This window comes from Raphanus sativus, chromosome 8 (genome assembly GCF_000801105.2).
Source record: "Raphanus sativus cultivar WK10039 chromosome 8, ASM80110v3, whole genome shotgun sequence".
NCBI lineage: Eukaryota > Viridiplantae > Streptophyta > Magnoliopsida > Brassicales > Brassicaceae > Raphanus > Raphanus sativus.
The window spans coordinates 15746304-15773367 of NC_079518.1; the positions used below are offsets into that span (position 1 = coordinate 15746304).

General features: G+C 32.9%; 5 protein-coding genes, 1 long non-coding RNA gene and 2 pseudogenes across 6 annotated transcripts; 3 read left to right on the top strand and 5 right to left on the bottom strand.

Moving 5' to 3' along the window:
• The first annotated feature begins 158 nt into the window (after positions 1-158).
• LOC130498628 (selenium-binding protein 2-like) lies at positions 159-2479 on the top strand (annotated as a pseudogene).
• Positions 2480-4933: 2454 nt separating this feature from the next.
• On the bottom strand, positions 4934-6640 carry LOC108838156 (receptor-like protein 38). The gene has a single exon (XM_018611123.2). It carries the CDS (start codon positions 6526-6528, stop codon positions 5080-5082), a length of 1449 nt encoding a protein of 482 aa, XP_018466625.1. The 5' UTR covers positions 6529-6640; the 3' UTR covers positions 4934-5079.
• Positions 6641-7324: 684 nt separating this feature from the next.
• LOC130499003 (uncharacterized) lies at positions 7325-8281 on the bottom strand. Its single transcript, XM_056992884.1, has 2 exons — positions 7981-8281; positions 7325-7890 (listed from the first exon to the last, which is right to left on the bottom strand). Exons 1-2 carry the CDS (start codon positions 8279-8281, stop codon positions 7325-7327), a joined length of 867 nt encoding a protein of 288 aa, XP_056848864.1.
• Positions 8282-9194: 913 nt separating this feature from the next.
• LOC130499004 (glutathione S-transferase T2-like) lies at positions 9195-10247 on the bottom strand. Its single transcript, XM_056992885.1, has 2 exons — positions 9418-10247; positions 9195-9285 (listed from the first exon to the last, which is right to left on the bottom strand). The coding sequence occupies exons 1-2, from the start codon at positions 10245-10247 to the stop codon at positions 9195-9197; spliced, it is 921 nt and encodes a 306-aa protein (XP_056848865.1).
• A 337-nt stretch (positions 10248-10584) lies between these two features.
• Positions 10585-11201, bottom strand: LOC108837233 (uncharacterized; annotated as a pseudogene).
• Positions 11202-18795: 7594 nt separating this feature from the next.
• Positions 18796-21185, top strand: LOC108822690 (selenium-binding protein 1). Its single transcript, XM_018595833.2, has 6 exons — positions 18796-18990; positions 19349-19544; positions 19624-20083; positions 20165-20272; positions 20356-20628; positions 20711-21185. The coding sequence occupies exons 1-6, from the start codon at positions 18846-18848 to the stop codon at positions 20990-20992; spliced, it is 1464 nt and encodes a 487-aa protein (XP_018451335.2). The 5' UTR covers positions 18796-18845; the 3' UTR covers positions 20993-21185.
• A 1470-nt stretch (positions 21186-22655) lies between these two features.
• On the bottom strand, positions 22656-23947 carry LOC108820688 (uncharacterized). The gene is made up of 4 exons (XR_001944338.2): positions 23739-23947; positions 23225-23271; positions 23111-23128; positions 22656-23016 (listed from the first exon to the last, which is right to left on the bottom strand). It is a non-coding gene; the product is annotated as an uncharacterized LOC108820688 (long non-coding RNA).
• Positions 23948-26230: 2283 nt separating this feature from the next.
• Positions 26231-26819, top strand: LOC130499236 (protein RALF-like 32). Its single transcript, XM_056993293.1, has one exon. It carries the CDS (start codon positions 26270-26272, stop codon positions 26621-26623), a length of 354 nt encoding a protein of 117 aa, XP_056849273.1. The 5' UTR covers positions 26231-26269; the 3' UTR covers positions 26624-26819.
• Positions 26820-27064: the final 245 nt, after the last annotated feature.

Sequence of the window (27064 nt, forward strand, 5' to 3'; positions counted from 1 at the left end):
TATTTATGAATATCAGTTGGTGTCACATGTTCTATATATATAGACATAAAGATAGTTAACGACACAAGTCACCGTCGCGCTTACTCACTCACAAAAAAGAGCCAAAACTTTCTCATTTATAAATCTCACACTTGTGCTTTGGTTTGCGTTTAACTCAGAGACGTCTAGCTTCAAGACTTCCATATAGTTACAGATGGCAACAGAGACTGTATTGGCGACGGCGGTGAGCAACGGCGTAGGAAAAGCTTGTTGCAAGTCCGGTCCGGTTATGCCACGCCTCTAGCCGCCATGTCCGGTCCACCCGAAAAGCTCATCTATGTTACAGCCCTCTACTCCGGTACACATTTCATTTTCTCCATCTACTACCACTTTTTGAAGTTTTCATTAGTATTTTCTGACTGACTCTACTTTTAACGTTAAAAGAACCTCGGCAATGATTGAATTTGTCCATATTCTTTTTATATTAGTATGTATTATTCTAATTTCTAAGTCCTAATCCACTTTCTGATGTACAATTTTTAATATTTAAAATATGAATATTATACTTTCTAGTACCTTATAATTGTTGGTTAAATCGAACAAGAATGTTGGAAAATCCTTGATTCATGTGTAGTTAGATATTTTTTCTGAATCGGGTTTCTAATCAGGAACGGGGCGAGAGCAACCAGACTACTTGGCAACGGTAGATGTGACCCAAACTCACCCACATATTCAAGCGTCATTCACAGATTGAAAATGCCTTACATAGGCGATGAGCTTCATCACACTGGTTGGAACTCTTGCAGCTCTTGCCATGGTGATCCTTCTGCTAGTAGACGTTACCTCGTATTACCAGGCTTAATGTAAGAAGTAGAACCCTGTTCGAGCCGACTTTCCCTTTTTCTTTTACATCCCTAGATCATTATGTTCTAATGTTTTTTCTTTCTTGTTTTTGATGAAGATCTGGTCGTATCTACGCAATCGACACAATGACCGACCCAAAGGCTCCGTCCTTGTATAAGGTTGTAGAGCCTAAAGAGATTTCTGAGAAGACAGGATTAGCATTTCCACACACGTCTCACTGCCTCGCCTCTGGCGATATGTTGGTCTCTTGCCTTGGTGACAACGAAGGAAACGCCGAAGGGAACGGGTTTCTCCTTCTTGACTCTGATTTCAACGTCAAAGCAGGTGGGACAAACCAGGGCATGCCCCAAAGTTTGGATATGATTTCTGGTACCAACCTCGATTCAAGACGATGATCAGCACTTCTTGGGGAGCACCTAAAGCTTTCTCCAAAGGTTTCGATCTCCAGCACGTTGCTGATGGCTTGTATGGAAGTCATTTACATATTTATAAATGGCCAGAAGGTGAAATGAAACAGGTTATTGACCTCGGTGATACTGGTCTCTTACCTCTTGAGGTAGTAACATTACTCTTAACATGTTACGTACATAAAATGTGACGATCTCTGTTACCCGAGAAATATAATATAATGTTTTATGTGGTTGTTGCAGATAAGATTCTTGCATGATCCGTCTAAAGATACAGGGTATGTTGGGAGTGCCTTGTCGAGTAATATGATAAGATTTTTCAGGAACAGTGATGACACATGGAGCCATGAGGCAAGTCTAGTTTCTGAATTATCTTCGTAGCCTCTTTTTATTTTTGTTCTTACAAAACTATGATTAACCCTTAGTTTGATTTTTCTTTTTTTTTTGTTGGGGTAGGTGGTTATATCAGTTGAACCACTGAAAGTAGAGAACTGGATTCTTCCAGAAATGCCGGGACTTATCACCGACTTCTTGATCTCCCTCGATGATCGGTTCTTCTACTTTGTGAACTGGCTACATGGAGACATTCGTCAGTACAACATCGAAGACCCTAAGAATCCTGTTTTAACGGGTCAAATTTGGGTGGGGGGATTACTACAAAAAGGCAGCCCTGTTAAGGGTGTTAGAGAAGATGGTACCACTTACCAGTTTGATGTTCCTCAGATCAAGGTTTGTTTTACTCACAAAAAGATGCATTCATTTGGGAGCATTTTAGCATTTTTATTATTCTCTAAATTGCTTTTTAATATCTTGGTGTTTGTAGGGAAATCTCTACGAGCAGGACCTCAGATGATCCAGCTGAGCCTTGATGGTAAACGATTGTATGCAACAAACTCACTGTTCAGTGCGTGGGACCGTCAGTTTTACCCAGAAGTAATGGATAAAGGATCACACATAATTCAGATTGATGTTGATACAGAGAAAGGTGGTCTCGCAATAAACCCTGATTTCTTTGTGGACTTTGGTGTAGAGCCTGATGGTCCTGCGCTTGCCCATGAGATGAGATATCCCGGTGGAGACTGCACCTCTGATATCTGGATTTGAATTGGCCCCCTTAAAAGAGTAAAATTGTTTGACTCATTGTTGTGTTTTTAGAGTGTAATAATAAGAGGTGGCTAAATTCATGTGTTTTGAATCAGAATGAAAAGTTTTTTCTACTTTATCGTTGTTCTTAATCCGTGATAATAGAACCTCCCACCTATATTGTGCCCCTTTCTTTTGAGGTTTGAGTATTACCACTGGTGCAAGATTTAAATACCTAGAGATTAACCCGCACGATTCATTTTATAAACTTTGATATTATTATAATTATATGAATATATGATTTATATTTAATTTTATATATGGTATACCTATTAAATTTTATTGTATATATTTCTTATTATTAATAATATATAGTGATTTTGTTTTATATATTTTACTTTTCTATTAATTTTTATTACAATTTCGAGTCTGATACTTTTAATATATACTTTGAAATAATTAAATTAAGAATCTTCTTCAACATATGATTTTTTGAAAAATATATACCTGTAGAAAGAAAAATTTAACATATGTTAAGAACTTTATTTTTGTATAAAAGTATTACTTAGTTAACAAATGTTAACCCATTTAATGGTAAATAATAATTTACTTAAATTAAAGCATTTAAAAAATAAGTTAGTTACCAATTTAATATAATCTTATCAATACTTCTATTTTATATATTACAGACTATAATTATAAATTTATTAAAAATACAATATAACTTTTCTATTTTATAATAAAATTCAATTAATATTAATTTCTATTATATTTTTAATTACCAAATTAATTAATATGTTATTTAATACTCCCTCCGTTTCATATTAAGTGTCGTTTTAGAGAATTTGTTTCGTTGCAAAATAAGTGTCGTTTTAGAGTTCCAATGCAAAATTTATTAACTTTATTCTCCATTCTATTTTTCTATTGGTTGAATTGTAACGGTAATGATGTTTTTATATTGAAAATATGCAAAATTAAATGATTTCTTAATCCGTGTGCAAAAGTCTAAAATGACACTTATAATGAAACAGAGGGAGTAAAAAGTATTTAAAACATTGAGTAAGATTTTGTTAGTTTTTTCTCAACAGATTTTGTTATAATTAAAAATAAAATTCAAATTTATAGTTAAAATTTCTTTATAATTAATATTTTATTGATTATTATATGTCATAATATTATGAATTTTTATGGTAGATAAAAATGGTACTTCTCTTTTAATAGCAAAACAAAGTTAATAATTATCTATCGTTCTGACCCAAAGATGGTTAAGGGCATCTCCAACCCTACTCCATTTTCTACTCTAAACATCATTTTGGAGTAAAATCTTTTCTAAGCCACTCCATTTTCAACTCCAAAATGGAGTAATGGCTAGGGTTACTCCATTTATGGAGTAATCTTACACATTACTTCATTCTCGAGTTGATTCTTTTTATTTATGAAATGATTTTTTAAATCTTTAATGTTCTTTTTTTTTTACTTAAATAATATTTTAAAATGATACAATAACATGAAAACAAGATATTTTATTATTTAATAATTTGACATAAAATACATAATATAATTAAAAACATAAATAATATAAAATAAAATAAAATAAAATAAGTGACTTAACCATCGTGGTTCATCACTTTTGGATCCGTTAAGACGGGTAAAGTATTGCCCAAACGGAGAAGATTGAAAAAGAGCTTGTTGATCTTGTGACTCAGCATTTCATTTTGATATTATTTGCATTTTTTGAGCTTGAATATACACACAAACATTTGGATCTTGTATGGAACTCAAATCACGAAACAAAATTTTGTTTTCTTCTTTTAGTGCATTATTTTGTTTTTGACTCTCCATATGGTGCATTCTTTCTGCACTTGACTTCTTTAATTGTTCCAAGAGTTGTTTATTTCCTTCTTCTAAGGATTTTATAACTGTTGATGATCATCAAGTTTTCTTTTCATTTTTGACTTTTTCATCCCACTTGGACGTTGAGAGGAAGATCCACTGATAATCTCGTCGTCATCGTCTAAGTTTGGAGAAAATGAAGACAAATCTGGAGATACTTGTCTCGGAGAACTAATGACATGATCATTAGGAGAGGTGGCACCATCCATAAAATTTTCAAAATTTTTAATCATGTTCCAAACATGATCTAATTTCCAACCCGTTTTGAATTGTGGATCTTCACTTAACATTATTTTGGCTTGATTAAACTACATATCATTAAGAATAAAAATTAATAATTTGAAAATCTTAACAAATTTATAAATTATATAGTAATAATTACAATATCATTATCCGAAACACCAGTAAGACGTCGATTTTCACATTGTCTGATCCATGCATGCAGTTTGTTTGTTGCTTTCTCAATAGTTTGAATTCGAGATTATTCGAGATTGGATAGATCTTTTTGTACGTTCACACCAAATTGTCTTTCTTCCGTTTTCAACTTATATATTATGTTTTATTCTATTTTGTGATTTCTTGTATCGTTTAATAATAAATTTTTAGTTTGAATAAATTATTTTTAAGATATTTTTGCAAACATAAAATAGTTGGGGTTAATTGGTAAACTTGTATAAGCATAAGTGGGGTATTTATTGTGGTTTTTACTTCATGACCATACTTTTTTATTCTTTATTGTTAAGTGGGCTATTTATCATTTGAAATAATAACTTATTATTTGGTGTTATCCGCGTAATACATAATTTTAACGAAATTGTTTCTCGAATATTATTGTTTAAAACGAATCCACTAACTAGCCCTTGCATGGAGGGAGTGGAGATCCGCAAAGGCAATCGTTGCCGGCAAACACGCTTGGTGGAAACTCTGTCACAGGAAGTTTTCCGCAAAGATGGTTCTGACTCAAGTTTAGTGTTAACAGACCGGTCACCGTCCCTGGCACGTTCCCGAACACCAAGTTCCTTGAAAGATCCAGCGTCTCAAGGCTCTCCGGTATATTTAGCTTCCCCATATCGAAACGGAGTTTGTTCCCCGACGCCCGAAACTCCCGCATACTCCCTTCATTTATCAAGAGCTTTCCCGGACTTCCTGTGATCTCGTTTTCTGAAAGGTCAATGTAACTGTAGACGCCTACATTCTCTGGCTTCCAATCGCTTAAGCTCATCTTGATTCCACATTTCGCCAGCTTCAACGACACCATGTACGACGCGGAAGTCACCCATTCAGGAATCGTCTCCATGTAAAAATTGTTGTACGATAGATCCAACGTTCGAAGATTCTCCGTCACGTTCCAAACGGGGAATGGACTGGTTAGAAGGTTACGAGAGAGATCCATATCAAAAACGTCGGTCAGCTTGGATAAACTTTGGGGCACAGCTCCTGAGAACCTGTTATTGGAGAGATCCAGTTTCTTAAGTTTTGCGAGTCGAGATATATAGCTTGGAATCGATCCCGAGAGATTGTTATGGCCTAGCTCAAGAAACTCAAGACTCGGTCCGAGCGATGCAATTGAAGGAGGAACTTTTCCAGATAAGCTGTTACGAGAAAGAGTGAGGATTCGGAGCTTTGTCATGGATTTGAAAATATTATTTGGTATTGGTCCAGAGAGACGGTTTCCATCGAGAGTAATAATAGACATAAGCTTGAGGTTACCAATCCCTGGAGGGATCCTTCCCGTTAAGAGATTATCGTTGAGGTAGAGTTCCTTTAACCGAGTCAAATTGGATATTGAACTCGGTATCGCACCTGTAAACCGGTTTGCGCCAAGTACCAGCGTCTCTAAGTGGGGGCTTAGCGTGCCGATGTTGGTGGGAAGAGGACCAGATAGACGGTTTCTCCGGATGTAGATGTTCTTCAGATCTGGTAAGCGAAGAAGAAATCGAGGAAATGGTCCCCTGATTTCCTTGAGACCGATTAGTTCAAAGCTTTCCAAATGTTGGAGTTTGGACAGAGACGGGGAGATAGTACCAGAGAGAGTGTATGGAAAATCTCCGGTCACATCGCCAAGGCTGAGACTGGTGACGCGGTGTTGGTTAGCGCAATAAACACCGAACCAGGAGCAACAGTCTGTGCCTTTGGTCCATGGGCTAAGAACACCCGAGGAGTCTCTGGTTATACCCGATTTAAAAGCTAAAAGACCAGCTTCATCATCAGGATGACACGTGGTAGCTCCATTGGGATTTAGACACCCGAGAAAGATAACTGCGGCTAGTATGAAGAGATTGAAGGAACAAGAAGACTTCATAGTTGGTTGGTTGGTTGGTGTTTTGTGTTTGGACTCTCAAAACGTTAAAGCTGGCTTTGTATATAGGAATTTTTTTCAATATTTTTGACCAATCCAATCCATTTGCAGGTTGCGAGCCGAGTAGTAATGTATAATTAAAACAATAATATGAAAATCCAACGTGATGAAAATAATGTCGGTGTTGTTTTTAAATTATAAAACTAACTTTGTATAGTCTTTATATACATGCCAAAAAGATTCTTTTGACAGCTATTATGATTATGTAATATGTACCCATTATCTCACGTGGGGCACATTGCTAAGCACTTAGAGCATCCACAATGGTGACACTATTGTGGAATCCTTAGGATTAGTTTAGTAATTTTTTTTTTTGAATAGTTAAAGATCTTAGTGTAAAAAATGTGTCCAATGGTGTTCCCGAATTAGGAATCCTTAGAAATAAAAAAATATTATTTTTAAAAAAGTGAAATTTTTAATATTTTATTCCAGAAATAAAATAAAATACAATAATTAAACATAAAAATACAATAATTTAACATAAAAATACAATAATTATACATAAAGATACAATAGTTATTCATCACCAAATTTATTCCAAATATGCTCAACTAAATCTTTTTCAGTGGTTCATGTATACGGATATTCCGAAATTCTCTCTCGTTCTGATTGACAAATATGTTATTCAGATTTGTAGGCATCTCGATTTGGGTTTCCACGTGTGAACTTCTGGTGACACTTCCTTCTTCAAATTCTGAAATGTCGATGCGAGCGTATCCATTGCGTTCATTTTCGACTATCATACTATCATATTGTATATTATGATACATGCTCGCATAATCTTCCCTATCTTTTTTTTGTCCCATGTAAGAGCCGGGTTTTTGACAATCGCAAATCGAGCTTGCAAAACTCCAAAGGCCCGTTCCACATCTTTTCGGGCTGCTTCTTGTTTTTTAGCAAATAACCGTGCTTTAAGACCTTGAGGACGTGAGATAGATTGGATAAATGTTGACCATTTTGGATAAATACCGTCTGTGAGATAGTAAGCCAACTTATACTTGTGTCCGTTGACCACGTACTCTAACCTTGGAGTTCGACCTTCTATAATGTCGTCAAAAACAGGAGATCGATCGAGGACATTAGTATCGTTTAAGGTACCTGGAGGACCAAAAAAAGCGTGCCATATCCAAAGATCTTGTGAAGCTACAACCTCTAAGACAATTGTCGGTTTGTTTGATCCACGGGCGTACTGTCCTTTCCAAGTCGTTGGGCAATTTTTCCACTCCCAATGCATACAGTCAATGCTCTCAATCATCCCAGGAAACCCGCGTTTCTCTCCAATATCGAGGAGTCGTTGAAGATCCTCTGGTGTGGGTCTTCATAGATACTGCTCCCCAAATAACTGTACTATTCCATCAGTGAAATGATGTAAACACGAAAGTGCCGTGCTCTCACCAAGTCGGAGATATTTGTCAACCGCATCGACTGCAGAACCATAAGAAAGCATACGAATTGCTTCACGGTTTCTGAAACGGCGTCTGAAGATATGTTCCTCATATGTGAGATTTTCGGAGAAGTAGTCATTCCATAACCGGATGTGTCCTGCTTCACGGTTTCGATCAATATATGCTCGTTTCTTTTGCTTTTTGGTTTGGGCCTCGATAATGTTGTTGATTGTATCTTCACAGATATCTTCGAAAACTTCGTCCAATCTTTCTTCCAATTCTTCCATTTCATTGGATGAAGATGATGACATCCTTGAGAAATTTTTGTTTAGATATTTTTTTATTATCTCAAATATGTATAACTTTATTTTTTTTTTCTATAAGTTCCAAAATAAGTTTAGATATTTTTTATTATCTCAAATATGTATAACTTTAGTTTTTTTTTTCTATAAGTTCCAAAATAAGTTAAGATATTTTTTATTATCTCAAATATGTATAACTTTATTTTTTTTTCTATAAGTTCCAAAATAAGTTTTGAATTTATTTATTATCTCAGTTTTGTATAAGTTTATATTTTTTTTCTATAAGTTCCAAAATAAGTTTAGATATTTTTTTATTATCTCAAATATGTATAACTTTATATTTTTTTATCTATAAATTCCAAAATAAGTGTTGAATTTATTTATTATCTCAATTTTGTATAAGTTTATTTTTTTTTTTAATATATAAGTACCAAGTTCATGTGTGTTTAAATTTTCAGGTTGTATTGTGGTAATCAAACCTTAACAAGTGTTAAAGAGACAAGGTTGTTGCTGAATGCTCGTGCTGGTTTCTCCACAGCCTCTGTTACCATTATAGACAATATGTTGGTGAATCAAGACAAGAGTTAAAAAAGAGAATGTATAACTTATCAAGAGAACTCGACAATATGAATAATTATCAACACAAGAGTTAACAAAGAGAATGTTGGTGAATGAATAATATGAAAATATGAATAACATTTTACATTAGCCGAAATCAAGTCTTAATATTGATACAAGAGAAGAACTTCTTACACCCAGATATTACAAGAGAAAAATCGGGTTGAGAAGATCTCCAAGAAAATATTACAACATCTCCAAGTTTTGATGCAGAGGAAAGAAAGAGAAGCTGATACAAAGCTAAAGAAAGAGAAGCTGATACAACTACTTATACTACATAAACTGCAAGAGATGAACCCGTGAACTACTTCCAAGCACCCGTGACTTGCACTACTCCTAATGCACCCGTGACTTGCCCAACCTTCAGTGCACCCGTGACCAACTTCAGCCTTAACCTGAAACAAGGAGAATAAAGACAAGAGTTAGTTCCATCAAAGCAAAGCAATTCAGACAGAGAAGACATCAAAGCAATTCAGACAATGAAATAACCTTAAACCAAACAGAGAAGACATCAAAGCAATTCAGACATTAGTTTGAGTTTTAGAGTTGTTTCCATCTCAGTTAGAACTTCCTTTTTCGCGAATAAACGATCAAGGAGCTTTTGCCTTGAGAGTTTTTTTTTGATTTGTAGAACGCCATGTAAGTTTGACAACTCCTCCTCTCTGCCATTCTTCTTCTTCTTAAGAGCAGCTTTCGCAGCCTTCACCCCGGGAGGTCTAGCCTCTTCTTCTCCCACAGCCGCTTCTTCTCCATCGAGGTCCACCACTTTGCGCTTCTCCTTAACAGTGTCCTTACCTTGAACCAGTGAGCACCATTTCTGGTCATACCTCAGCTCCCTCCAGCAGAGATCCATGGTGAACTTTAAGTTCATAATATTGAAGAATGAATCTAAAGCAGCCTTCATCACATCGTCATCATTCTGACCACTTCTTTGCTGCCGAAGAGCACGATCATAGCAACCACAAAACTTTGAAACGTGGTCGTTAATCCGAGACCACCTCTGCTTGCAAGAATGGAGGACTCTCGGTATTTGCCCAACCAAGAGAGGGCTTGCGTTGTAGTACTCCACAATCCGCTTCCAAAATGCTCCACCTTTCTGCTCATTGTTCACGATCGGGTCTTTACTGGTGTTAAGCCATGCCCCAATGAGGATTATATCCTCTTTGGGAGACCATTTTCTTCTCTCAGATTGTTGGGGAGTTGACTTCACACCAGACGCTTCAGGGATTTCGCTACCAGACATCACATAAGCCTCATCAGGACCTTCGCTACCGAACCATAAAGGTTCGGCTGCATCAAGATCAACTGGAAGTTGACTCTGTAGTAGGTTAACATAGCTTGACGAGTTATTAGCCATGGTTGATCTGTGCCACTCTACTAGCGACACAGAGGCTTAAGTAAGCCTTCTATGACTTACAACTAATTAATGGCAATCAAATCTATGCAGTTGGGAAGCTGGAAAGTAAATAACTAAGTACTAAGTATCATTTACAACTAATTAAGGCAATGAACTACTTATAGAAACATAACTAATACTACCTACACACAAGCAATTAAATACGACTTATAGGACTAGCTACACAACACACATATGGGAACATAACATATAGTAAAAGCCAATCACATCAGAAGAGAGAGGACGATATTATCATTTAAACCTATTCATTATGAGAAAAGAAAGTAAATTTGTTACCTTATTTCAGAAACAAGCGAGGTCCGCCACTGTCCTTTGAAGCCTTGCCTAATATTCCTGAAAAAAGAGAAGAAACTATCAATTGTCTACCAAAAAGAGATAAAACAATTCATTTAGAACCAGATACTCACCAAGTAGAATAAGTAACACCAACCCTATTAAAACTAAGGTAGAGACCATTAGCTTCACTCCTGGTTTCTTCTTTGAAAACTCGGATACTGTCTTCTCGAGGATAACAACCTTCTGCTCACTCTCGTTAAGTGCACCCTTAAGCTCCCTAAGCTCCCGCTAAATGTCCCTCATCTCCTCTATCACTGCCACATCCCACCATTTCCAAACGTGGCAGTCACCATCTTCAGCATTGTTGCACGTAAAGTAACGTCTGTATGGGTCTATACGAGTTGTAGAGTAGCCGACAACTGGCTCCGCACCACAGTAGCAGGTTCTAGGGATTCCATCATCACACTCTGGTTGCAGTTGGTACTGAAGCGGCTCTGCATTGAAGTGGCTACTCTCAGCTTCATCCGCGTACACCTGAGCTTCTGCTTCAATAAGGGAGGTTATGTCTACAGAGTTTGATGATGAAGATGGCTGGCTGTAACTGTAATCTTGCCCCATTATGGTTTACCTGAAAACAACAACTCGATGGTTAATATACATTCAGTAACCAGCGAAACAAACGACATAAGAACTGATTGAAATCGAACACAACTAAACTTAAGATAACACTAAACTCAAAGGATAAGGTTTTGAAACCGTTAATCGATTGAAACAAAATATGGAATTTGTAAAAAGAAATAAAGACCAGATTTACTTTCGATTGAAACAAAAAATGTTTGTAATCCATATCTACAAAGCCAAATAATACAAAAATCGATTTTTCCCCAAATTTTTAAAAACCCTAATTTGACAACTTTTCCCAAATCGATCTAAACAACAAAATATCCATCTTTACGGACAACAAAGAAGATGGAAACTGTTTTAATCGAGAAATAAACGGCTTAGAGGATTGGATTTACCTTCGTCAAGCCGAGAGAGAGAGAGATCGCTTCGAAATCGCCTTTCTCCGCAGAGCTTTTTTTTTCTCCTTCGGTCGAGAATGATTTTTTTTTTTTTGCTTCACCGACCCACTCAACTCTAAACCGACGACGACCACTCTAGCATTGACACGTACTAACGGACTCAATCTTTAAATCCCTTCCCGACAGACCAATCCTTAGCTCTATTACGAAATTTAATCTTATTTAATTAAAACTAACCTAAGATTTACCGCTAAGGATTTCCTATCATCCCCCATTGTGGGTGGTCTTAAACGGAGTTAACAGAAAAGAAAAATATTTATGGCATACTGCTGTATTTTTCTTTTGCAGTTTCGAATATGGGAGTGGGAGAAGCAATTTCGAAGTTTATTAACAGAAGAAACTCGAGAGTCGAGACTTGTGAAGTCGAAGTTAACGATTTGACCAAACGCCTTTGCATGTGACCAAATCCTTTGCATATCACCAAATCCGTACCGTAAACGTGGTCGACCAAGTGGTCAGTTAATGTCATGATTAATTATTAGTATATACAAAAAATTAGCACGTGGAAATCTTTTTTTTTTGTTTGAAACATACATTTTTCATCAGCTATTTTACGCTTTGAAAAATCTAAATGCAAGAATAAATAAGAAACAATTTAGTACAATAAAATGTAGATAATTTCAAATGAATATAAATGGTGACATGTTTACGAATATATAGTAGGTAGAATGAAACTAATTAATGTTGTTAGCCATAAAAATATGAGTGGAAAATTTGAAATATTGAAAGTAAATCAAGGGGATTTCAAAAAGATCTTATTAATATCTATTTCTAATAGAATATGAATATGTCCAAAATTTAAATGATAATATTTATAAGTAGATAAACATAGGATTCTGTTTTAATAGATTAGACTAGATCTTGACCCGCCCTTTTAAAGGACGGGTATGTTTCTTTTGACAAATTTATGTTTGTAACAAATGTGTTTCAACATAAAATGTATATTAAGTATCTTAATGGTTTTTTTTAGGAGTTGTCTTTTAGGTTTATGTTCGTTTTCATCTATACAAAATGTTAGTATGTAAAATAATAATTTTTATTGGAAACTGCATTAAGAAATTAAACTTCAAATTATTTTCAGTAAAATTAATTTGTACATTTACTTGTAAAATTATACAAAAAGTCTAAATGAATTGTAATATTATTTAGATTAATAATGGCTATTGATATGATCCACTATATTCATAATCAGGTTTTTAAATGGATACTCGAAAATATAATATATTCAAAATGTCTAATATCTATTGTGAGAACTCCTGCAAATCTATATTTGACTCACGCTTAAAAATGGCATGTATATTTTTTGTTGGAAATTTTATTTTAAATTTACTTTTATGACTTATTTTTTTTTTTTAAATATGATAAAATTTTGAAGACTCTAAATAATTCTAACCGGTAATATGATTTATTCATTTAACCCACAGCTAAACTTCTTTTACACTGATTTTTTTCTAATTTAAAAAAAAATATTTTATATCTTCAACATTCTCTGTATTGAAAAATTCATTTGTGCGTTTCAAAAAAAAATCTATAATTTTATTAAATTCAGTTTATGTGATTTAGTTTAAAGTGTTTTAAAGAGGTGAGATAATTTAGACCCATATTATGATTTTGTTGATTTAATCATTTGTTATTTCAATTTTTTGAGCTTTCATTTAATAAATACTTTCAAATAATTAATAATGTAAAAGATTTTTTGGAAAGATATGGTGCAAATATTTGGAAAACCGGGAGATCTTATTTCTGTTTCTATAGTATGTTGGTAACAATTAGAGAGAATATCAATTACAGAGAATATTCAATGATCTGTTTTGAGTAAATATTCCGATAATATATGAGTTGAAAAACGATTTTTGATTATTGATATTTTTGGTTCATGTGTATTTAAAAATTACAGGATTTTAGTTATTGAATATTGAAGGCCATTGATTCAAAATATTAAAGCCCATTTCATTGATTCTAAAATTTAAAGCTCATTTCGTTTTATTGATAGAGAGAACAAAAAGTTGGGCAGTCAATTTATATGAAGACTTTGTTGGATTTTTAATTAGAGGATTTGATTTATAAAAAGGAAATGATTTGGGCTGTTTTGTAATTAATTAAAATTGTTTTATATTACTTAGAAAAGTCAGGGTTATGTTCATAAACTGTCTTCTGCTTTAATAGTATACTAGATTTTGACCCGCCCTTAAAAAAGGGCGGGTACATTTTTTGTTAGAAAATTATTTTACGTAATAAAAATTATGATTTTTGAAAAATTATATTTTAAGTTTTATGAAATTTAGCTTAAATTTACCTTATGACTTATTTTTGTTATTTTCAATATGAAGAAATTTTAGAGGGCTCTAAATAATTCTAACCCGTAATATGATTTTATTTTTTAAACCGAAGTTAAAACTTATTTTACACTTTATTTTTTAAATCTAAATAAAATATTTTATATCTTCAACACTCTTGCATTGAAAAATTCATTTGTGGGTTTCAAAACATTTCTATAATTTTAGTTTATGTGATTTAGTTTTTATTTTAAATGAATCTATTCTTAAGGAGTTGAGATAATTCATATCCATATTATGATTTATTGATTTAATCATTTGTTATTTAAACTTGATTTTATTTTGAAGTTCCATTTAATAAATGCTTTCAAATAATTAATAATGTGAAATATTTTTTGGAAATAATAATACAAACATTTAGGAAACAAAATTTCAAAAAGATAAGAACTGAATTATATTAAATATTCTTTAATGTAATTGCAAAATAATGACTTTTGATTGGTTGCAAATTATGCTGGAAAAAGTACATGCAATTTTTGTAATTACTTAAAAAATTTCAGGGGCAGATTAATAAACATTCATTTGCTTTAATAGTATAGATTTTAAGGAGTTGAGATAATTCAGATCCGTATTATGATTTGTTGATTAATCATTTGTTATTTCAACTTGATTTTATTTTGAAGTTTCATTTAATAAGTGTTTTCAAATAATTAATAATGATAAATATTTTTTTAGAAAGATATAATACAAACATTTAGGAAACAAAATTTTCAAAAAATGTAACAACTGAATTATATTAAATACTCTATAATGTAATTGCAAAATAATGATTTTTGATTTGTTTCAAATAATGCTGGAAAAAAGTACATGCAATTTTTATAATTACTTAAAAATTTCAGGGGCAGATTCATAAATATTCATCTGCTTTAATAGTATATATATATATATATATTTTTTTTTTGACGACAAAGAAAAACTAACTACTAAGACATATGCGCATCCGACTCAGAGAGCCAAGCCGGAGGCATAAAATCGACATAAAACATAGCTGAAGGGGAACGTCTAGCACCGCGTGCCAGCTTTAATAGTATATATATACAACTCATATACGGTGGTTTCTCTTTTAGAGTTTTACTTTATCTTATTATGTAATAAAATTTTATGCTATTCTTCATTGTTAACTGATAAAAAAATTTCTATTTTTGTCAACAAATTTATAAAATGTACTTACTGCAAAAATATTTAAATAATATTATCCTACGGTATCTAATTTATTTTGTACAAAGACTTGTAAATATAATCCCATGTTCCAAAAATCGATCTAGGTGGCCAGAAATCCGGCGAGTAAGCGTGCAGTGGTCAACCACCATGGCTAGTTGGCTATAATCGGTCAAAATTTTGGCTTATTTGAAAAAAATCTTTCTTTTTTCTAGTTTTGGTTAAAATCCGGTTTCTTTCGGTTGGATCTGGGAAAATTTATTTGAATTGACATATAAAATGATTAAAAGAGTGATATAACTGAAAAAATGGTGGTGGCTTCTTTGAAATCCCAAAAACTTGCAACTCAAAAACTAGGAAATGATGATAAAATTATTATTTTACCATTCATTAAAAAGATATAAAATAAGACAATATAAAAATGGCACTGATACACTCAAACCCGGCTCGCCAAACCCGAAATTCCAGCATTTATTAGGTTTTAATCGATTGAGCCAGCGTGTTTCCTTGCATTTTATTGAACTACTAGATTCTTGACCCGCGTTTAAAAACGCGGATAGATTTTTTTGTTATTTTTTCTACAAATAGATCGGTATATCTTTATTTTGATTATATAAACTGTCATGTGATCAAGTTCAATTACACAAATATGTTTTTTGTTACTTAATTATATAAAAAATTGAGTATATGAATTGTTGATTATTTCTATAAACTGTAAATAAGTATGGTTTGCTTATATAGAATAAGAAAACGAAACATAAATGTTATAGTGCGTTGCAGTATGACCAATTTTAATTTTATGATGTCTCACACAACCATTTTATGATTTAAATAAGCTAAAATTATTTTTGTTACCTGAAATTTGTACTTGTGCAAGATTTTAGATTTACCAATTATATTGTCCATAAATTTTTTCTAAACATATAAAGTTGATATATTTTTATTCGTTTATGTGATAAATTAGTAAAATCTTTTTGATACAAAACTTCTATATCTAATATTCCTTTTTAAAATTATTGCAGAAAAATATCTCTAGAAAAATATAATTGTTAACAAAACATTAAAATATGGTTTTCATTTTTTGGTTCAATAAATATAGGAACCGTTCGATTATTTAGGAATTTAGATTTGATTTTTGGTTTGGTTCGGATAACAACGTTAGGAACCCGTTAAAATTTCGAGTTCAATTCAACTATGGTCCAATTCTTTTCTTTTGGAAAATCTAGAGTAATTGGGGTAAAATGATATTTTCAAATTTTTGGATAAGATAACAGATAATTCAGATAAATATAGATATTTTGGATAAAAAATATTCAGGTGATTCTATTATAGCATAAAATTAAAATAATTTTAAATAATTTGGATAAAAATAGTAGGGTAATCCATTTTTGGGTAGTTCGGTTTATAGGTAGTAGTTTTAGAATACTTGATTATTTTAAAATTAAAATAATTAATATTTAAAATATATAAACTGTATTTTGAATATTTGGAATTCGGTTTCTAATTTAGCTCTGATTTGATTTTAGTTTTTTTTTCTGTCCCCAATATATAGGAACTCTTCAGATATTTATAAATATTAATTTGGTGTTGATTTTGTTTTCTTTTTATTTGGAAAATATTATTACTAAGAACATAATAATAAACTAAAATTATTTTAAATATATGGTAAATATTATATCAAATAAGTCTACAATTATAGAAATATTATTATATTCATAGAAATATGTATTCAATTATTCATGTAATTAGGATTACATATCGAGAATATTTGATATAATGTATTGTGAGGTGGACATTAAGCACAAAATTTAACATATTAAAAAACGTTGAATTTGATATGTTTTGCTTACCATATATTTTCGATGGTAAATAAGGTAGGTTCCATAATTTTCCTATTTTTTATCAGTTAGTTATTAGGTTGTTATAATTAATTTCCACAACTTTTAATAAAAATTAAATATTAGTGGCACTCCTGCAAATATTTTTAAAAACTATTTGATTGTATCTTGGTATCCCCTAAACCAATTCGCCTGATTCTAGACTCTCTGGATAGATAATAAATCCCTCTTGAAGCCCATGATTAATTCTGGAAAGGGCCGCTTCATGGTTGGGCTGAAATCATCTTCTAAAGTCTGGTGCTCGCAGATGGACTGGCTGGAGAACCTCCGGTTTGTAAAATTCATAACTTCTTCCTCCGTGAAGATTTTCTTGTAATTCCAAGCCTCAGTGAATCCTTGATGAGTTGGACTTTTAGGAAAATTGGATTCATGACAAAAGACCTTCTGGTGGTTGAGATATTCGCCTTGGACTGGTCCTCGGTCGCTGGTATCTCCACAGTGGCCGGTTTGGAAGGTTTGGTGAGACTCTAGTCGAACCATGGATTTCTTGACCACAACACGTGTTTGTTATGTATTAGTATTAAATTATATTTATACGGAGTGCTATGTCCAAGTCAATGAACTTCGAGTTTAGCATCCCATACCTCACTGAGTGACTCTCCAGTTGCTCACCCCTATTTCTTTCTCATTTCAGGTGAGACAGACGAGTATATGATATTTGGACGGATTGGTGCTACTGGACTTTTTATTCGGATTTTTATTTGGGTTTTGGGTGAGTGGATTTGTGTATATGGGCTATTGTGTTATGAGTTATTGTTGTTGGCCCATTTTTCTCGAGATAGGAGGTGACGGGTGTCGCGGTTTAGGGTTTAGGGAATTTATACGCGGTTATCGCGGTTATAAGAAGAGAATCTAAAAGTATTTTGATGATCAAGTTTAATCGAAATCTTTCAGGTTTGGTATTTACGGATTCGATTATAGGATATTCTGATTTATTTTCCTAAACTAAATATATTGTTAAAACATTTATTTATTAGTTTCCTGAAATTTTCTCTTCTCAAAATCCAATAAAATCGGTAGATTGATTATATGTTGGATATTCTCGAAATCTGATTATAGGATATTAATTAAAATATTAAATAATGAACAAAAAACAATTTCAAAATAATGGTCAAGATTTGTCACATAAAATTTGGGAACCGTTTCTTGTTTTATTTTTTGTTAGAAAAAACACTTTAATAAAAAGCTTAGATTAAAACATAATGCAGTGGCATTCTTTTGTAAATACTTTCAAAAACCAAAGGCACCTAAAAAAGGGCCCTGTGTTTTAATAGTATAGATTTAAAAATAATGGTCAAGATTTGTCACACAAAATTTGGGAACCGTTTCTTGTTTTATTTTTTGTTAGAAAAAACACTTTAATAAAAAACTTAGATTAAAACATAATGCAGTAGCATTTCTTTGTAAATACTTTCAAAAACCAATGACATCTCAGAAACGGGTTTTGTGTTTTAATAGTATAGATAGATTAGTGGTTATATATAAAATTATAAGTAAAAGGTTTAAAAAATTACCCATTTATTATCTCAACTCTCTAGGTCCGGACCACTGCCCGATTCACCTCTAGTGTAGTTTTGAACATGGAGTATAGATAAGAATGATTGGTCACAAATACAGCTAAAACCTTGCTCTGCACAGAAAAATAAAAACCACGTGTTTGAGATAAACTCAAAGGAAGGAGACGTGAAGCTTACCACTACCATATAAATATTAAATAAAAAAACATAAATTTTATAGTTAAATATCTGATCCCCCAGTGACACAGAAAGAGAGTCGGAGAGATCGAAAATGGTGACTAATACTGAAGTGGTATCTCCCGCGAGCAACGGCGTTGACGGAGGATGCTGCAAGTCAGGTCCTGGTTACGCGACGCCACTCGCCGCCATGTCTGGTCCATCGGAAAAGCTCATCTACGTCACCGCCGTCTACAGTGGTACGTACACATCTGTTTCTATTTATAATTTTCTTTAGAATCCAGATCGAACGTTTTCAAAAGTATTTTTCAGACAGAATCTTTACTTTTAACGTTGATTGATACTGTGAGAATCTTTATTAGGTCCTACGGAATCTCAAAGATTCTAGATCGAAATCGCCCTTGTTGTGATTTCTTGATTAGATCTCTGTGTTTTAAGGAGATGTTCATGACAAGAATCTTTTTTCCTTTTCTATTGTCTGATTGAATCTTATCTTTTAACACCTCTGTTAGATCCTACGGAATCTTAATGGAATCACAGAATCTTGTTGTGGATTCCTCTGTATTACTTTTGATACTTTTGTATATTTTTTTGAAGGAACGGGACGAGAGAAGCCTGATTACTTGGCCACGGTGGATGTTGATCCAAACTCACCAACATATTCAACCGTCATCCACAGGTTACCAATGCCTTTCCTGGGTGATGAGCTTCATCACTCTGGCTGGAACTCTTGCAGCTCTTGCCATGGTGATGCTTCCGCTGACCGACGTTTTCTCGTCTTACCATCCCTTATGTAAAACATCCTTCAGCCTCTTTATAACGGATTTTTTGAAATTTATTTAAGTTCAATCTTTCTCTTTGTTTGAATAAAGATCTGGTCGCATCTATGCGATTGACACAAAGGCAGACCCGAGGGCACCTTCTTTGTACAAGTACGTGGATCCTAAAGAGATCGCTGATAAGACGGGACTGGCTTATCCACACACAGCTCATTGTCTTGCCTCTGGCGAAATCTTGGTGTCCTGTCTTGGAGACGAAGAGGGAAACGCCAAGGGGAATGGGTTTCTTCTTCTCGACTCTGATTTCAACATCAAGAGCAGGTGGGAGAAAGAAGGACATAGTCCCTTGTTTGGTTATGATTTCTGGTACCAACCGCGGCACAAGACGATGATAAGCACTTCTTGGGGAGCACCTAAAGCCTTCACCAAAGGTTTCGATCTCCAACACGTTGCTGATGGCTTATACGGAAGTCATCTCCATGTTTACAGTTGGCCTGGAGGTGAGATGAAACAATTAATTGACCTTGGACCAACTGGCATGTTACCTTTAGAGGTATAACATTTACATATCTGATATGTTTTATTTCTTTCTTCAGAGTTGATATTAATAATCTTTTACCGGTTGTGGTTGCAGATAAGATTCTTGCATGATCCGTCTAAAGATACAGGGTATGTTGGGGGTGCTCTGTCGAGTAATATGATAAGATTTTTCAAGAACAGTGATGAAACATGGGGCCATGAGGCAAGTCTAGTTTCTTTACCTCTCTCTGTTTTGTTTGTTTCTACTATTATGATTATAAACCCTGGTACAAATTGATTTTTCAGGTGGTTATCCAAGTTAAACCACTGAAAGTAGAGAACTGGATTCTACCAGAAATGCCTGGGCTTATCACCGACTTCTTGATCTCCCTCGATGACCGGTTCCTCTACTTTGTGAACTGGCTCCATGGAGACATTCGTCAGTACAACATTGAAGACCCTAAAAACCCTGTCTTAACCGGACAAATATGGGTGGGAGGATTACTACAAAAGGGCAGCCCTGTTAAGGCGGTTGGAGAAGATGGTAACACTTTCCAGTACGATGTTCCCCAGATCAAGGTTTGTACCCAAAATATGTTAATCTTCTTGAGGTTTGAAATCCCATAAAATTTACATTATGCATCTTCTCTGGTAATTTCAGGGGAAATCTCTAAGAGGAGGACCTCAAATGATCCAGCTGAGCCTCGATGGGAAACGATTGTATGCAACAAACTCGCTCTATAGTGCATGGGATCGTCAGTTTTACCCGGAACTCATGGATAAAGGATCACACATAATACAGCTTGATGTTGATACAGAGAAAGGTGGTCTCTCCATAAACCCTGATCTCTTTGTGGACTTTGGTGATGAACCAGATGGTCCTGCGCTTGCCCATGAGATGAGGTATCCAGGTGGAGACTGCACTTCCGATATTTGGATTTGAGTCTGGCCTGTTGATATGGTGAGTTGTTGTGCTACGCTTAAACTGAGTTTTTATTAGTTTGTTGAATAAAAAGCGTAAGTAATAAGAGGTCCCTATATTTCGTGTGTTGATGGTGTGTAGACAATTTATACTTTGTTCGTAAACTTGGACTCCTAATAATGCTTTGTAATAAAACTTTCTACATTTCGAGTAACGCACTATTCGGTTCGTTTTACTTCTAATAAATAAAAATAAAGAATATGATGATGGATTAGCGTGGATGGGTGATAATCATACCGATATTGAATTTGAACTTAGTTTTTTTTTTAAATATAATTAGGGTCGGTCCGCCCTACGGGCGGGATAAACTTTATTTGTAATCTAATTTTTTATTTTTTATATGATTTTATGGCTTTGGTTTTATGTTTGAATATGCAAGAGATGTGTATGATATACTAAAGAAAAAGATCATATTATAAAACACTTCTTCATTTCTCTTATATAAAGCACAAATGAAAGAACAACCCGAGTAACACCAGAACTAAATTTTATCTTGCTTCCTCAGTTCCTTGAAAGTAAATTAATATATTTGACTTCTTTTGATTGAGAAATTCTCAACTGTGGTGTGGTTCGTGTGATGTCTTAAATGGTTGACTCTCCTGTGCGTTTTGTTTTTTTTTTTTACTTTGAATTTCATATACTCGTTTCTGATGTATCGGTTAGTCTTTTCGATTGAAATTTTAATACTGAATAAAGTTGTAAGATGATATTTTAAAACAATTAAATAACATATGGCTAACCGGAGTTATATAGATGACGATAGTTTGAGATCTTGTGATTTCTTAGACGTATTATGTTATTGTTTGTTGGTCTTGGCGTGAATATTTATGAAAATGAATTATTATGATTTTTATTATTAATAATAGATTAAATTTATAAAATAATTTACAAAGGTTGAAAAATTCTTACTTTCTACAACTTTAATTAAATTTATCTTATTAGTACAATAGTTTTTTTCTTTTTGCTAAATTAGTATAAAATTGTGATATTTGTTTAACATACTCTATTGGTGGTGGCAGATCTTTTATTAATATAGCTTTTGGAAACATTCTAATGAATCTTTTTATATATTAGAGATTATTTTTTGTTACTGTCTTTTACATATTTATGATTTATAACTTTAAGTGTTTTATATATTTTTATTAGTTTTTTCTCTTTTTCAAAGAGTTGATATTTATTCTAAAAATTAATTTTTGAAAAAAGCATAGAAAACTAAAATAAGTGAGTATACCGTTTTTATGTTCTCTGTCATTCAAACACCCTTTTACATCATTGCGATGTTCTTTCCAAAATTCTCGAATTCATTAGTTTGTGACAAAATACAATGCAAAAATATACATCCCCCCATTATATAAAATAAAAAGCTGAAATGAGTGAAATTATGTAATTTATCCTAAGTATAAATATTTTTTTAAAGAGTCAGGTAATGTTACTTGTTTTGGATCCTGAATTGTTAGATTGGACACAGACTAAATTGTTAAAATATTGTTCTTGAAAAATACATAGGGCTGGTGGTAATTTTTGGTCACCAACGAACGCTGCGCTCAGAATTTTTTTTTTTTTCTTTTTACAGACCGAAAGAACTCTTAATAATATTTTTCAAAAAAAAGAACTCTTAATGATATATGGCAGGAAACTGGCAATATGAATTGTGAACAAAACGACAAATACTATACTCTTAGTACAAACCAGTTTAGCAAACCACGTTACAAATGAAAAATCAGACATGTGTTCCCAAAAAAAAAAAATCAGACACAAACCACATAAACCAAATAGCCAATTTTTTTTAGCAAACCACCCGACGAAACTTGATATATCATATCAACCGGACAACGATTCTACATCTTCAGAAACAGAAAGACCCGACGCTTCTTCACAAATAAGCCACTTTCTATACTGCAGAAGAATTTTACTCACTGTTGCTTACTCTCCAATGGCATTGGCATCTCACCTTGTCGACCTTCCGCAAGTTGTATGCTTCCAGACTTTGTTCACAAAGAAAAGAGCCTCAGGTTATATCAGCCCTTAAATAACTATAAGAAATAGAACCGAAAGTTGATATCGAGTAATTGTTAAAACCTTGCGTATAGCTGATGACTGCAACAAAACAAAGAGAAATCACCGATATCAGTTTCCGAAGTTTATGTTATATGTAAAACCAGTAAGAGATACGTACGATCGATAGGATTATACCTGCGGTAAAATCAAGTCCTTCTTCTTGTTGCTCATTTTCGCAGGATCTAGACTCCCTCGTCATCATACATAAAGCATAAATCATAAAAAAATTAAATACAAACCAAACAAACACAAAGGGGCTCGACAGTATTTCGCAAATTCAACAATCAATAAGAGGTTTTATTTCTATTATATAAACCTAATAAAAATATATAACAAAGCATAAAGAAGTTAGCCGGATTCTTGTATAAATAAAACTTTTAAAATAGTTGTTTAAAAAAAAACAAAGAACTTTAAATTTCTGGAGAAACTAAAGTTAAACACGAACAAACATGAATAACTTCACCGCAAATTCAACAATCAGTAGGAGGCTCTGATCAAAAAGAGGTTCTCTCTAAAAAAATCAAAGTTCACCGGAATCTTTGTTTAAACACATAACCCAGAAAACAGTGGAAATTAACCATATCAAAGTATATTAGTATGAGATCTAAGATATAAGAAGATAAGATGAGTTCATGGAGAGGAAACTTACATCTATTTATACACAGCCCCTCACATCTAATCAGCGCATCAAAGACACATCGTGTGAGAATAAATCAAGGGGATTAAAGACGGATTCATAACGCAGTCCGTTACAGACATGAGATGAAGCGCAATCGTCACCACCGCACGCCTGAGGAAGATGAGAGACGAAGTCGGTGGTTTTGGCTACGATACATGAGGGTTAGTGGGATAGATTTTATGTAACGGGCCGCATGATGTAAAAGCCCAAGACGCCATCTGAATAAATGAAACGCATCATAGAGATAATGCGACAGTGACATGTGTTGAGATTACATAAAACGAATTTCTGATCTGGATGACGACGTGGCGCAACCTGGAGAGAGTAAACTGTATTTTATATAAATATATTTTAATTTGAGCTCTAGTTTAGATTGATATTTGACATTGGTTACTATGTTTGTGTTCTTACATGTTATTTAGTTGGAGCTGGTCCTTTGTGTGGTTGAGTAAGTTCGTTGTGTAGTCTTCATCGTAAGAATAATATCTGACGCCGGGAAAAATATACGGCTCCGATGTTTAGGGAGGTCGATAGTGAAAGAAAGGATTTAAAATGATAAAACAGACAAGCTAATCAGGATTTATTTTATTAAATTAGAAATATGATCTATTGATATAGATTTATTTTAATTATTTTATTAAAACATTTATCAATTATTTAAAAAATATTTTACACAGATATAATTATAAAAGTAAAACAGAAATATGATTAAAAGACATAAATATAAAAATTAAATTTTCAAAAAAATATAAAATAAAAAGTATATTTACTTTTGAAAGGCGGAACAGAATCTAAATTCTACTTAAAAACAATAAATAACAGTTTTATTTAGTACTTGAGTCAATGGATAAAGGAAGAGAGATCAAAGCTGAGTCGGCATCATGTAAATTGTATAGAAACTGTTTTATTTTACTAATATAGATAGATGTCCATTGTTTTTATTTTCTTTTTAACGTTTTTTAGACTTGGTTTATATTAACGTTACCGCAGTTATTTCTTTTGGTTTTCTACCACTTAACATGGACCGTTGCTTAAGATATCAGCTAAGTTAACGCAAGGGGCGGCTATTTCTTCGAATCTTTTTCATTGTCCCACTGGCATATTTTGGAATAAGATTCTAAGAGAGAATGTTGTTCAAGAAAAAAAGAGAGATTCTAAGAGAGAACAATTGTAAAAAGACGGCATATCGTAACCTATGAGCATGATTAACGATGAGGTTTTACCCAATTTTGTACAGATAAAAGATAATAAAAGAAGAAAAGTAGGAGAGAGAGAGTGAAAATATCTTAACTTAAACATTATTTAGAAACCCATCCGATATTTTGTTCAGATGTCACTTTTGTGGTGGCTAATTATTTAAGTGATTAAGTTTGATTTTAAAAAAATAGTATTTTGTTGTTTTAAGAATTTTTGTGGGGTTTTGCTGCTCTAATATAGTGCATACTCTGCACTGATTAGTGTAATTGGCCACTAAACAAAAATAGATAAATTGAAATTTTGTAAAGATGATGTAACCAACAACAATTTTTATTTGTTTATGTTTGCAACTACGTCTGGACAAAAAGAAACGGAGTCCAAGAACTAATCTGAAACCAAAATTGAAATATCTGAAAAAGGAACTGGACCGAAACTTTTAATTATCGGAATGGTTCCAATACATCTATTTCGAAATAATCAAATCGAATCAAAATCAAATCGAAAACCAAACGAATATCCAAATATATAAAATTAATAACTATATACATATACCATAACTAAATATCTTTATAATATGAAAATCTACTAAAAGTTTTCAAAAATTTGAAAATAATTAAATTATTATAAATTATTCGAACTATCTAAATAGCAAAAAGTATCCAAAATAGTTTTATCCGAATTATCCAAAATAATTTGAAATATTCAAATCATTTAATGATTTGATATTTGTCATCAATGACGGATATTTACCCAAACTACTTGAACAGGAACCAAAACTAAATGAGGACCAATTTTTTTCTGGATATTCAATATTATTTGGTTTTTAATTTTATTACCCAAAACAAATCGAACCTGGAAATATCTGAACTAAACGAAACCCAAAATAGACCAAGTAGTAAAGAACCTCTAAAAGAATATGATACATAAACAAACCAAAACATGATAAATAAATTAATGAGTAAGTTAATATTATTTAAAATAAGAAAAATAATCTAAAACAATTGAGAGCATGATACATTTAGCAAAATTATTTTTCAAGTAATAATATAGATAGATAGATTTTATAGTGCAGCATAATTTATCTTGCTTAAAAAATTGACGGCTTAAAAATATTTTGCTCGAATACCCTTTTGGAAAGAGGAAAAGGTCATTTTGTTTTATATGGAAGTAATTATCCTTCTACAAAAGTAAACGAGATTCGATCAGGCATTACAAGTTACAAACAAAATATCTCCCACTATAAATAATGGATGTAACCCATCCAAATAAATATACAATTCAAAGTAATATAAAGCACATCAAGCATGGAGTACTACACATTTTCTCAAGGGTTTACCGAAAACGACCAAGAACGTGCACCGGCAAAGCATCACGTGAAGAAGACGTGGGTGAAAGAACGTTATGAGAGTGATGAAGAAGATGGTTCGAGAGAGGAAGAGGTGAACCAAATGATCATAAAAGAAGAAGAGGATGAAGAAACTAAAGGTATGGTGATGTCATCTAGTACGATGCTAACAAGTAAGGTGAAGTATCTTAACTATGGAGCTCTCAAACATGATACGCCACCGGCAGCGTCTAGTGGTGGAGGAAGAGTCATGCCTCCTCCGTCGAACAGGTACCACCGTGGTCATCCCAAGTACTACAGATGCAGGGGTTGAAGTCAAAAATCTCTGGAGATTATTCTATTTACGAATTATTATATGAATAATAAATGACTTTGGTAAGTATATATAACTTCCAAGAGTTTGAACAAAAAAAAACTTCCATGCATGCAACATGTTTCACCATGTGCTTGTAATTAGTTGTAATTTCTGTTGCGAAATATTGATATCTAAGAGAAAAAAATAATATGAATATCATCGAGTACTTATTTTAGTAATTTGGTCACTTGGTCCGATTTTAGAAAACAATGTATGTTGGTTCTTTGTCGGTAACCGCGGAATAGAGGACATGACAAAAGTCGCGAATATGAGTGGCCCTAGGTTCCACAATATACCTTTTCTTTCTCTTTGACAAAAAAATGCATTATATTCAAATAACATAGTACATAACAAAATTTTAAAATGTTAAATACACAATCGAGAATATTTGTATTTAAA

Coding starts and splice junctions, on each gene's coding strand:
- LOC108838156 (XM_018611123.2), bottom strand. CDS start 6,528: ATGAAGTCTTCTTGTTCCTTCAATCTCTTCATACTAGCCGCAGTTATC.
- LOC130499003 (XM_056992884.1), bottom strand. CDS start 8,281: ATGTCATCATCTTCATCCAATGAAATGGAAGAATTGGAAGAAAGATTG. Junction 7,891..7,980: donor TGACAAATATCTCCGACTTG/GTGAGAGCACGG, acceptor GACCCACACCAG/AGGATCTTCAACGACTCCTC.
- LOC130499004 (XM_056992885.1), bottom strand. CDS start 10,247: ATGGCTAATAACTCGTCAAGCTATGTTAACCTACTACAGAGTCAACTT. Junction 9,286..9,417: donor ACTCTAAAACTCAAACTAAT/GTCTGAATTGCT, acceptor TCCTTGTTTCAG/GTTAAGGCTGAAGTTGGTCA.
- LOC108822690 (XM_018595833.2), top strand. CDS start 18,846: ATGGTGACTAATACTGAAGTGGTATCTCCCGCGAGCAACGGCGTTGAC. Junction 18,991..19,348: donor CGTCACCGCCGTCTACAGTG/GTACGTACACAT, acceptor ATTTTTTTGAAG/GAACGGGACGAGAGAAGCCT. Junction 20,629..20,710: donor ACGATGTTCCCCAGATCAAG/GTTTGTACCCAA, acceptor TGGTAATTTCAG/GGGAAATCTCTAAGAGGAGG.
- LOC130499236 (XM_056993293.1), top strand. CDS start 26,270: ATGGAGTACTACACATTTTCTCAAGGGTTTACCGAAAACGACCAAGAA.